At 41.0% G+C, this 13,396-nt stretch overlaps 1 protein-coding gene across 1 annotated transcript in view; it reads right to left on the bottom strand.

Annotated features, from left to right (window-relative positions):
- Positions 1–387: 387 nt before the first annotated feature.
- LOC122806302 (glutathione S-transferase P-like) overlaps positions 388–13,396 on the bottom strand; it is a 116,108-nt gene continuing 103,099 nt past the window's right edge. The window contains exon 7 of the mRNA XM_044076613.1: positions 388–736. Within this exon, the coding sequence (XP_043932548.1) occupies positions 548–736 (189 nt within the window). The 3' untranslated portion in view covers positions 388–547. The remainder of the gene's footprint in view (positions 737–13,396) is intronic.

The following is a 13,396-nucleotide window of genomic DNA, read 5'->3' as shown; positions in this document are numbered from 1 at the left end:
TTTTGATGACATCACACATTTGTCATAATCTGTTTTAGACATCTGTATGATGTAATCAGTACCCTCAAAAGAAGCATAGTCTTATCATGCACAATATATTGTAAAATACCATACATATAAAACTAATTTTATTGTCTTATTCTGTATATCCTACATTACCAGCACTTGAATAATTGACTGTGAAATATTTAAAATAATGTGTTGACATTCTTTGTACTACTACATTTATGTTGTTGGTGTCTCAGTGATTTCTTCATAAATCTCTTTAGACTTAGTATGGTGAAAAGATTCTCTGAAAAAAATGTTCCTAATTAGGACTCTAAGACCTAATCCTTATTTAGTTAGCTGCAATATATTTGAAACATTCAGGTCTCAGTAAGTAAAACATTTTGTTTTGATAATCTTTATTACTTCAAATAGCAAAAAATAAAATTTCTAACAAAACTTTTTCGTAAACATTTTGACATCTTTCCAAAGACTGAATATCAGTTCAGCAGTGTATATCTGTTTCCCTTCATCATTAATTTCCCACTTCACTGGCATCTTGCTACTGTTTGCCATTGGCATTGATGGGACGGCTCTTGTATTCGTCAGAATCAAGGTAGGCTTTGATCCTGGGGCGAGAAGCAATACGGCTGACATAGGCTTTTAGTAGGGGAAAGTCCTTCAGGCAGTCAGGAGTCAGGACAAGGTGTACCTGTAGCAGCTGGAAGAGGTTGTAATCTGCAAAAGAAATCTGCAGAGGAAAAGAAATTATAATTAGATTTGCCATGAAGATGCCGTTGTCAATTCATTATATAACACTGCTGGACTAGAGCTAAGCGAAATAATTTAGAGCAACCTGCTGAAAGGACCAGTCAGTTAGTAACCCTGTTTTTTTTTTCATTTTTCCTATGTAGTAATATTACTTGGACTGCCTTTAGTTGGTTTAAAATCTCACCCTGACTCTTGACTCACTTGCTGGCTATCTTATATGCCCACTGACCTACAGAAACCATTACAATGTCACCTGAGACATTACCTGTAATTCTGTATGCTGCTCCTAGCTTAGTGACTTGAAATCCATTCCTAATTCCTAAGTATTTAAAGCATGATAACCATTACTCACCTTCTCCGTGGCACACGATAACCATTACTCACCTTCCCCTATGTCAAAGTAATATGAATCTCTGTATTGTTTAGAGATGCGTGGTTGGGGAGGAGGGATGGGCTTGTTAATTATTTAATTAAATTACATAGGTATATATGGACTTAATGATAAATGGATGCATGAATACTGATCATTACATGCAACTGGAAAGAGTCCATTAACAGTGAAAGCCTGAGAATAATTGTTACGTACATACAAGACATAATTTAAACAGCTTGAGAAATTACTGTACATATAAGAATATAGAGATTGTACCAGTGAAGAAAACAGGTACAAGTCAGCATACATGTGAGAATGAGCAATTAAGCATCAGTTGATGACCCTTGTATAAAAAATGTGCAAAGTAATAATTAGCCTGCTGCCTTTGCTATATTATGATTGGTACATGACCTAAGCAAAAATAACAGCTGCAGTGTAGTAACATACTCTGAATAAAGATACAAGTTAAAGAATGGGCAACGGTGAGAGTGAGGGGGAGACTGATACACACTGGGGTATGAAGCTCATCAGAAGAGAGATATATGGACTGGAAAAGTAGATGAAGGCTTGTGAATGCTTACATAGGTCAAATAACTTCACAGATACAATTATTACTTTCTAGGGCTAACTCTAAACCTGTGCTGTGAACCTTAATGTGGATCATTAAGTCCTACTATCACAAAGATCATCTTTCTGATGCTTGCCCTCATAAAGGCTAACTATTCAATATGCACAGTATCCAGTTAATAAAACATGCAAAATATCCATCAAATAAAGTGCTGCAAAATTAACAATTACAATGTAACAATCACCATTTATTAGTTGGGTTTCATCCCCAAACTTTAATATTTTAGCCAGACCCAGGAGATTAATGTAAATATACTTTTAGAAAATGGGTGGAGTCACATTGCACGTTTACTATTTGTCTTCTGAATCTGAAACTACAGCTATAAATTAATTTGGGTTTTACAGTATCCATAGTTATTATTCTGAGCTCTTAAATGGATTATCAGCATTGTTCATCTAATTCTGTGTTTTAGTCACTTTTCAAACAGCCAAGAGGTTCTCCTGTTCAATCTCAGCTGGGATGCCTTCTGTGCGGAGTCTGCATGTCCTCCCTGTGGTCGCATGGGTTTTCTCCGGGTGCTCCAGTTTCCTCCCACATCCCAAAGACATGCTGTAGGTGGATTGGACACTCTAAATTGGCCCTAGGTGTGACTGCGTGCGGGTGTGTGCCTTCTGTGAAAGGTTGGGTGCCAGGCTGGCAACTCGACACCGTAAAACTCCACTGCCAATCATGAGCAGACAAGGTGATCCGCTGTGGCGACCCCTAACCGGGAAAAGCCGAAGAAGAAGAAGAAGTCACTTTTCAAACAGCATCCACCATTATTTTTCTAAGCTGTTAAGTGGATTATCTGCATCATTCATCTAATTCTGTATTTTAGTCATTCTTCAAACTTAAGACAAAAAAGCCAGCTTTGGCCTGGTATGGAAGTTGTAACTAGAGCTTGTAGTGATTACACCTAGCCCCATGCTATTTCACATTACATGAGCAGTCATCAATCTTATTCTTTGGACACTGAAACTTTAAAGTATTTGGACTACATTTTCAATCCAGTGAAGTACATTTAAACTACATTTAACATAATGCGCTTATCTTACCATTTAAATTAGTTGCATGAAGTTCCTGTTTGTGTTTGTTCTGAAGCTAAAGTTACTAAATGACATTTTTATTGTTGCAGTGCTTTATAGTCTGCAGTACTTTTCAAGTGTTTTTTGTGCTGTGCTTAGGTGCTTAAATCAGCTCTGAGTGGGCTCTCATTTTATTATATTTTTACTATCTCTCTTCTGAATTTGAAACTACAACTATAAATTAATTGGGATTAAACAGTATTATTACTTTTCTGAGCTCTTAAGTGGATTATCAGCATTGCTAATTCTAATTCTGTGTTTTGTTTCCTTTTTAAATGTAAAACAAAAAAGCCAGTTTTTGACAGCTGCGTGAGTTGTAACAAGAGCTTATAGTAATTAAACCCAGCCCCCTGGTGTTTTACAGTATAAGAGCAGTCAGCCATCTTAATCTTTGGACTCTTGGAAGGCTGGAAATAAGCATTTGGGCTACATTTTCCATCCATGGAAGTACATTTAAACTACATTTAAAATACTGCACTTACCTTGCAATTTAAATAAGTTTTGTGTGGTTTCTGTTTGTTCTGAATCTGATGTTAAAGCTATTAACTGAAGGCATTTTTATAGTGGTAATGATTTATAGTCTGCAGTGCTTTTCAATTTTTTGTGGCATCCCTAGGTGTTTAAATCAGTTCTGAGTGGACTCTCGTGTTATTGCATTTTTACTCTCTCTCTCTCTCTCCTGATTCTGAAGCTACAGCTATAAACTGATTTGGGTTTCACAATATGCATTGTTTTTCTGAAAATCTGAAATCATAAGTGGATTATCAGCATTACACATTTAATTCTGTGTTTTAGTCACTTTTCAGACAATATCCATTATTACATTTCAGCACTGTCAAGTGGATTATCAAACTTGCCCATCTAATTCTTTGTTTTACTCACTTTTCAAATGTAAAGCAAGCAAACTGATTGAAGGCTCAGTGTCTGTTATTCTAAAAGTGTATTAGTCTGGTTTAAGCACTTGGGCTTCAGGCCAGTTATTTTACATCAAGAAGGTTTGTGGTCTGCACTCTTGTGGGAGGAGAGGCTGGACTCTGCCCTTCTGAGCTGGGAATTTCTGGTTAAAGGCTTATAGTGCCTGCATATTTGAACTGCTTCTTACTGAAATTGGTGTGCCTTGTTTGCTGTAGCATAGACTAGATCCAGGACTGCTGAATCTAGATTTCTTTGTATAACTTGAGCACTAATTCAGGCCTTCTTAAAAGTATTCAATTGTATTTATTACTGCTTGGTAGTAACCTGATTAAAGTGTAGCTATCATTCTACGCCTTTTGGTTTAAGCACTTGGGCTTCAGACCTGTTGTTTTACATTAAGAAGGGTTGTGGTCTGCACTGTTGTGGCAGGACAGGTAGTTTACATTCTTCTAAGTTGGGAACTGCTGATTGAAGGCTCAGTGTCTGTTATTCTAAAAGTGTATTAGTTCTGGTTTAAGTACTTGGGCTTCAGGCCAGTCATTTTACATTAAGAAGGTTTGTGGTCTACAGTCTTGTGGGAGGAGAGGCTGGACTCTACCCTTCTGAGCTGGGAATTTCTGGTTAGAGGCTTATAGTGCCTGCATATTTTAACTGTTTCTTACTGAAATTGGTGTGCCTTGTTTGCTTGTTGCATAAACTAGATTCAGGCCTGCTGAATCTAGCTTTGTTTATATAACTTGAGCACTAATCCAGGCCTTCTTTTTTGGAGAAGGTTCCCCTGCACCCCAGTGGCAGGAGTGTGCAGTTAGAACTTGTCTGATTGAAGACTACAGGAACAGGCTCAGTTTTGAGATTTTTTTTACTGGTTAATTTGGTAATTTGTTTAAAAGCCTTTTCTGATTGCTTGTAGTCATCTAAAGCTGTTTTAAGTGTATTTGTTACTGTTTGTAGTCATTTAAAGCTGTTTTAAGTGTATTTTTTTACTGTTTTTGCCTTTTTTTTTTCAACATTTGTTTTCCTTGTTTCCCACCTTTCTAAGCTAGTATAGTCCAGTTTTCAGGCTAGTGCTGAATTCAGGGCTGTGTTACAAGTTTCTGAGTTGCCCATACAATACTTGGATAAAAGGAAGTTTCTCTGTTCAACTGTGAGAGAGGGAGCTTTGAACAGCCATCTGTCCCTGGAGGAGTGGTTCCAGCCCAGAAGTTAGTAGTTTATAGGCCATTTTGGGCTAATTTCTATCTTTTTCATTTCCCTGCTGTAAAAAACGCGTTTGCGCGGTTTTGCATGTCTGGACAGCGCCGGTTAGTTAGGGCTAAATTATTCCCGGCTCCACCAAGTCTTCTCTTCAGTTTTTCCCTTGAAAGTAGTCTAACTCTCAACCTAAGCACTTAAAAAGCATCCTACAGTCCAGCACTTGCTCAGACCTAATAGCAAGCACTAATATAACCTGTCACTTGATTGCCAGCAGGGCAAGGCTCATTATTCACCCCTCACCAACCAAGTGACTAAGCAGCTCACCCTACTATTCAGGCATGACCAAAGGGCAATTTCAGGCATACTCTCTAGTCCAGCTGATGAACCTGGGTATCCTGAGGCAATGTTATAACTGCCTCATGTACACAGACAACCCTGTCCTCCTACCACAAAACATTAACATATGCGAGAGATGCAATTATATAGCTAAATTGGAGGCTAAGCTCTCTCCACCCAAGACTGGAACAGGCAGTCATTAGGAGAAGGTTAACACTTGCACCACACCTCCAGCCTCACATAGACATACTAAACCAGCACTGGCAAAAATACACATAAATACACAAAATCATACTTAGAGGCTCTAAATAAAAACCTGCAAAAGTATCAGAGGCCTCCAAAGCAGACAGCCAAAAAACCTGCACCTCCTGTCACAAACCAGACAACACATAAAACACAAAATCAGTGTGCCGCACAATCACAGCCCTTAAGGTGAAATAACATACCTAACACACTAGTACTAGGCAACTCTGTAGTCAGGCACACTGATGCCCCACTCACTAGGCTGGACAAAGAGAAGGTTACTGTTAGCTGCCTGTCGGGAGCCAGAATACGCCACATAACACAAGCACTCAGGTCACTCCAGAACAAGTACAAATATGACTCTGTCATTGTTCATGTTGGTGTGAATGACCTGAGAAGTACCTCCTTAGACTACATGAAAAGAGACATGGAAGAGCTCTCTGATCATGTAGCCCAGGTGGGTATTACCCTGACCCTGAGTAGCATCCTGCCCTCACCAAGAATGATACCGCAGTATAAAGAAAAAAATGATCAATTTCAACAATTGGCTAAGCTTCTGGTGTCATTCAAAGGGGATCCAGTGTCTGTCAGCCTGGGACGACATGCTCGACAAGCCTCGTTGCTTCGCAAGAGATGGCTTGCACCTGTCACCCCTAGGCTTTCGAATACTGGCCAAGGCTCTTGCTGCCCTCATATTGCCTTTTTTAGGCAAGGCTCAAAAGTCAAACCCACCTCTGTAAACAGCACAAATAAAAAAATGAGGGTTATGCTACTCAACGCCAGGAGTTTAAATCTCAAAATGCATGCGCTCGAAGCACTCCTCAGTATGGAGAATGCCAACATCTGTGCAGTAACTGAAACCTGGTTCAAGGCTCCACAGAGCACCCCAGCACTACCGGGCTACAACTCATACCGCACGTTTTGGCCACAGAACATGGACCGAAACACAAAAGGAGGGGGTGTATACCTACATCTCCAGGTTAGTGGCGCAGCATGATACCTCTGAGATCATCCATGTGCAACTAACATCAGGCAAATCTGCAATGCAAATTGTGGCTTGTTACAGATCACCCTCCATGACCCAGGACCACCACTCGGCCTTTCTGGAGACACTGGAAAACATGAAGGTCCTACTGAACACCCTGATATTGGGCGATTTCAATTACCCTACCATTAACTGGGAAAACTACTCAAGTGCAAACTCCCAGGTCCAGCGCTTCCTGGAATTTATCAACTCAAATGCCCTGGATCAGCTGGTAAACTCCCCTACCAGAGGTGAAAACATATTGGACCTGGTCATCACCAACATGGGTGACAGGTGTTCCGCACTGGAGGTCAACCCATCACTGGTTAGATCAGACCATAAACTAATCACTCTGGGTGTCCACACCACACCACCCCCCAACCAAGGAAACTACAGAGAAAAACTTTTCTATAGCAAACTTCACCTTACTTAAGACAGAGGTGGTATGTTTCACAGCCCCCACGCTAAAGGATAACAGTGTCCAAGATGCAGGAACCGTTACAAATGCACTCTATGAGCACCTACAAGGATGCATGGATTGTGCTATCCCTAGCAAAACCAAGATTCACTGCCCTAAGAGAAGGAAACCAGTCTGGTGGACCCCTGCCATAAACAGGCTATACAATAGAAGGAGGAAACTAGTTCAGAAAAAAAGCAAATCTCAAGAAGGAAAGACATCCCTGACCAGTATCAGTAAGAAACTAAGGTCCCTCATAAAATCATCCAAGGCTAACTTCAAAAGAAAAATAGCCAAGGATTTGAAAGATAACCACAAAGTTTTCTTTAGCTATGTCAATAATCTAAGTGGCAACTCGCAGATATGCTCTGAGCTAGTGCAAAATAGCACAAAATATACTGAACCTACTGATATTGCCAACATCCTGGCAGATAGATTCAGTACAAACTTCACCCCCTCTCACCCCCAAAAGGGCCCACAACAATACCAGAAAAGTGTAGTGTCCCGGAAATCACAGACACACAGGTGAAAACAGCCCTTTCAAAAGCCAAAAGCACAGTGTCAATGGGGCCAGATGGTATCCCAGGCTACATCTTGCACAAACTACAGAACAAACTAACTCCCCACCTAAACACACTGTTCAACCTCAGCCTACTCCACAGGCTACATGCCCCTAAAATGGTGCACAGCAACGGTTGTTCCACTCTACATAAGCCTGACTAGCCTGGTCTGCAAGGCTATGGAGCGCATCATCATGGAACTCATTAACAAAGACATTGGGAACCTCCAAACACTTGACCCGACCCAGTTCTGCTTTGTTAAGGGCAGATCATGCCTACTAAACCTGGCTGACTTCTTCGAGACAGTCACCAAGACCATAGATTAGGGGAAGGTGGTTCACACAGCCTACCTTGACCTCGCCAAGGCTTTTAACATCATTCCCCACTCGGGAATTATAGAAAAACTTAACAGCCTGAACATAAACCCCTACATTACGAGATCGGTTGCCAACTGGCTTACAGACAGAACTCACACGGTAAGAATAGTGGGCTCCAGGTCCAACTCTAAACCAGTCACAAGTGGTGTCCCACAAGGCTCGGTCCTGGGACCCCTACTGTTCGGCATATACTTCTCAGAAGTACAGGCAAACACAAAAGGATTATGGCTAACCAAGTTTGCCGATGACTGCAAACTGGGAGCCATAATTGACTTTCCAGCTGACACGGACATTCTCCAAAAGGGCCTTACTGTAATGGACACCTGGTGTCAAAGTCATGGTCTCAAAAAATGCATAGTCATCCCATTTGGGGAAAAACAAAACACCTATGAATTACCACATAGGTGGCAGCCCCCTCAATACAGAAGAGGTAATAAGAGATCTGGGGACCCAGGTAGATAGTAATCTCTCCTTTGACAATCATATTGCCAAAGTAGTTAGGAAATCCTTCTATGTAGCCCATCTAATTACTAAAGGGTTCACATCTAGAAATAAAGAGGTTATAGTGCCCCTCTGCTCATCACTCATCAGACCCATCATAGAGTACAATGCCCCATTTGGGATGTACCTCACAAGACACTTCCAACAGCTGGAAAGACCACAAAAGTACCTCACCAAGAGGATTACTGGCCTCAAATATATGTCCTATGCAGCCCAAATGGAAAAACTCCGGCTGTACTCAGTGGCATATCACATACTCAGAGGTGATCTCTGCCTGACTTACAAAGCCATGTCCAACTCAGAATTGATGGACATGCTCCACCTGAAGAAATCCAAGTCACTGCGAGCCACTCGCTCTAGTAAGCTAAACCTCACCACAACAATAAATAGAACATGCTGGAGGGATAGATTCCTGTCACAGAGACTCCCCATGCTTTGGAACCAAATTCCTAACTACATTAGGCAGAGCCCCTCACTAACCCTCTTCAAGAGAAACCTTGACGAGTGGATGGATTACAGAAAATACATCCCTGGGATCACTTCATTGGCTCTTCTTGACAGAAGCTCAGTTAATTAATCAATGGGGTGGCGAAAGCTGACATACTCTGGCTAGGCTTATAAATGCCCTTGGGCAGATAGACTAGTATCTACCTATGAACCTATAAGCAAACAAAAAACATCTTTGTCCAGCTGTATGAGTTAAAACTAGAGCTGGAAGGCAATTAAACCCAGCCCCCCTGTTATGTTACATTGCATGAGCAGTCATCTATCTTAGTCTTTGGAGTCTTGGAAGATTGCAAACAAAGCATTTAGACTGCATTTTCCATCTAGTGCAGTACATTAAACTACATTTAAATAATGCACTTATCTTACCATTTACATCAGTTTTGTTGTTTTCCACTCACCCACTATTTTCCTGCTGTGCCTTTTAAACTTGGAGGCTTTTGAGCTGCCTGCTCTACTGTATATCTGGCCTTGGAAGCTCCTCCCAGTCGTATCTTTTGTATGCCTGACCTTACTGTATATCTGGCCTTGGAAGCTACTCCCAGTCTCATCTTCTGTATTCCTGACCCTAGGAGCTCATCTCAATCTCATCTCTTGTGCTCATCTTACTAGGAACTAGGAAGCCTCTCCCTTAGGCTGTTAGTGGGTTTAGAAATGGCATTAAAATGTATGTTCCTCATTTCTGACTTATCCATCTTTGAATCAACTTGTAATTACTTGTAGATAGTTGTTTAATTTGATTCATACCATTTCACTTCTGGCTAACTATAGTGTATTTTAATAACTGGGCCTCTGCAATTCTAGTGGCAGTGGAAGGGTAGCCTGGTCTATCTGAGTTGGGATACATACAGGTAGGCTTAAGTGAGAAATACTTGTTGTAGGTAGTTATTTGATTTGTTTCTGGTACCTTCTAACTTTTGGCTAACTAATGAGTGTTTTCATATTAAGAAGACAAGAAGACTGGGACTGCAATTCTAGTGGCAGTAGAAAGGTAGCCTGGTCTGTCTATGTTGGGAAACACACAGGGAAGCTTAAAGTGACATCATTTCATTGGCCAGAGGGCTTTTTAGTTATTTTATTCACTTTATTTTGAACCTATAAATTATGTTGCTTGTCACTCAGTGGCATTTAGCAGAGTGTTGTATAGATGCAGGCAGTTAGAAACTAAATGTTCCTTATAAAACTTCCTCTGTAACTTTACCCAGTACTCAGATGCTCAAAGAGCAACTTGTTTGCATGCTGAGGAGTACTGCCACATGACTTCAGTTATACATAGCTTAGTTCTAATAGTGCCCACATTAGTCTCCTGTACCAACATTTTGTAGCTCACCTAAAAAAGGACTGACACCATGGATGGGCACTTTCCAATTTCTCAGTCAACAACTTGGTAGATATAGGCATCCTGAGACAATGCAGGAATTGTGTCATATTCACTGACAACCCACTAATCCTTACAGAAATGGAAACAGTAGGTAAGAGATGTAATTAACACAATGCTACTGGAGGCAAGACTCTTACAAAAAAGCACTCAGAATAAAAAGCAGGTTGTTAGTAACATAAGCATTACACCCACCACACATAGTACTTACCCAATACATAGACCAGCATATGCTGAGGTACTCAAAAAAAGTAATTTTCCTAAACCCAAAAGACCTCCTAGACATTCATCCTACAAAAGGAATCCTCAGCAACTCCAAAAACACTCCATCAAAACAACACCCAACATAACACATACAGCCACACCCTTTGGAGCCTCAATTACAAAGCCCTATAAGGCAACCTAACGCACTACTCAATATTTTGATCATTGGAGACTACATTGTGAGACCTTCAGATGTCATGATCCACAGGCTGAATAATGAAAAAAATCATGGTCATTTGTCTGTCTGGGGCCAGGATCTATCAAATCACCCATGCACTCAAGTCATTAGACCACAAGTACCAATATTACTCAGTCATAGTCCATATGCATATAAATGACTTGAGATGTATCTCCCTGGTCTATATTAAGACTGACATTTTGGAGCATTCAGATTATATGTCCCAGGCTGTCACATGCCTAGAACTAAGTAGCATTCTACCTTCAGTGAGAATGATGCCACAATATGAACAAAACATGATAGACTTCAATAACTGGCTTAGTTTCTCTTGTCATTCCAAGGGGGTACAATATTTGTTAGCATGGGAGGATATGGTTAACAGACCAAATTGCTTTTCCAAGGATGGTGTGCAACTGTCCCCTCTATGCTTTCACATATTGGCTAAAACATTCTCCTCCCCCATAGTGCCTTTTTTAGGCAATGCCAAACTGATGAACCTTCAGACATAGCAAAACCAACCAAGGGAATCTAAAGGTGTTACTGATGTATAACAGGAACCTAAATTAGAAACTCCACTCCTTCCAGGTTCTCCTCACCCTGGAGAATGTAAACGTATGTGCATTTACTGTGAAATGGTTTAAAGCTGCTGACAGCACTCCAGCAGTGGAGGGCTACAATGCTTTCCACACATTCTGACCATCTACTACATAGACAGGGACCAACATTTGAGGTGTCTCCAATCTATATCAACAAAAAACTGACCTCAAGACTAGTCAGACAAGTTGATGTGCTTGAGTTTTTCCATGTCCAGCTTTCCACAGTCAATGTTCCATATCATATTCTTGCAAGCTATTGATCATTCTGTATGACCCAAGAAATCCATAATTCATACTTGGACTTGTTGGGGGCCATCAACCCAATATTATATTCATGGGCAAAATCAGCTGCTCCACTATAAACTGGGGTACTTACATGATCTCAAACTTGCAGGTCCACAGACTGCTGGAATTTGTAAACACAACCACCTTGGACCAAATAGTCCATATTCCCACTAAGGATGCAAGCATACTCAACCTGGCACTCACAAGCATGGCAGAACACTGTACTCCCCCCCCCAGTGTCCTGTCCTCTATGGTAAGGTCAGCAGACCACAAAGCTGTCTCCTTCAAAATAAAAATCAGGTTTGTGACCCTGGCTATCCCCATAACATTTATGAACTATCCTAAAGCAAACTTCCTACTACTAAGTGATAACGTGTCAAAATTTCAAGCCCCCAGCAAACTCTGAGAATACAACTGCCTATACAGAATTATTCACAGAAACCCTGTACAATCATAGGTTCATAGGTTCATGGGTAGGTACTAGGCTATCAGCCCAAGGGCCTAAGTAAGCCTAGCCAACAAGGTTGCCTGGCTTATGCCACCCAAGAAAGTTATCATGTCAATAAATGCATAGAGGCAGCTGTCCCTACCAGAAATAAGCCCATAACTAACTCAGAAAACAAAACACCCTGGTGGAATCCAAAGAAAAATGGTTGTACAAGAGAAAAATTCATAGCCAAGATGTGGAAGTGCTATGCCCAGCATGATGAAAACACTCACATCAATTTAATCAAGCAATCAAGAGGTCAGATTAAGTTTATTAAAGCCAAATTTGAGGTAAAGATAGCCTCCCAGGTAAAGGACAGCCACAAGGTTTTGTTTAGATAGCCTCCCAGGTAAAGGACAACCACAAGGTTTTGTTTAGATAGCCTCCCAGGTAAAGGACAACCACAAGGTTTTGTTTAGTTATGTCTGAAACTTCAAAGGCAGTACACAGTAGTGTGAAGAACGTTATTGTAAATGGAGACACCTACATGGAGCCAGACAGCATAGGAAATCTGCTGGCCAACAAATTTATCTAAAGTTTTACCCCCTCCCCCCATCTGTGCCCAGGAAATACTATTGGATAACTCCTCCAACTAGGAGCAGGTGCATGATGCACTCTCTAAGCCCAAACATACTGCATTGATGGGTCCAGATGACACCCCAGAATACTTCCTAAATAGCCTGAAACATGAACTCTCAGGACTATAGGAGTCACTGTTTAATCATAGCCTCCAGATAGGTTTTGTGCCTGCAAACTGAGAACTTCAGTGGTCATCCATCTGCACAAGGGTGGGCCATCAATGGACACTTGGAACTACAGGCTCATAAGTCTGGCAAGTCTCATATGCAAAGCTATGGAAAAAGTTATCATGGAAATGATTAATAAGGACAAGAAAACTTTTATCAAGGGCAGATCACGCCTACTCAAATTGGTGAACTTTTCTTGAGAAGGTCACAAAGGCAAAGGATGAGTACAAGGCAGTGCATACTGCCTACCTTGACCTGGCTAAGGCATTTGATACAATAGCTCAGTCAGGCATTGAAAACAAACTCACTGATATAGGCATATTCCCCTATATTATGTGCTGGATAGCCAGCTGGCTCTCAGATTGGACATATGAAGTTAGGATGGGGAGACTACTTCCATAAAGAGGCCAGTCATTAGCACAGTTCCTCGGGGCTCTATGCTGGTTCTGCTTCTTTTTTGGCATCTATATCTTTGAAGTCAGGGCTACTGTCAAGGGCCTCTGACTGACCAAGTCTGCAGATGATTGCAA

Source organism: Protopterus annectens, chromosome 1.part1 (assembly GCF_019279795.1).
Source record: "Protopterus annectens isolate FY-2018-M chromosome 1.part1, PAN1.0, whole genome shotgun sequence".
NCBI classification, from domain to species: Eukaryota; Metazoa; Chordata; order Ceratodontiformes; family Protopteridae; genus Protopterus; species Protopterus annectens.
The sequence above is the reverse complement of the archived record's forward strand: the minus strand, read 5'-3'. Positions and strand labels throughout refer to the sequence as shown.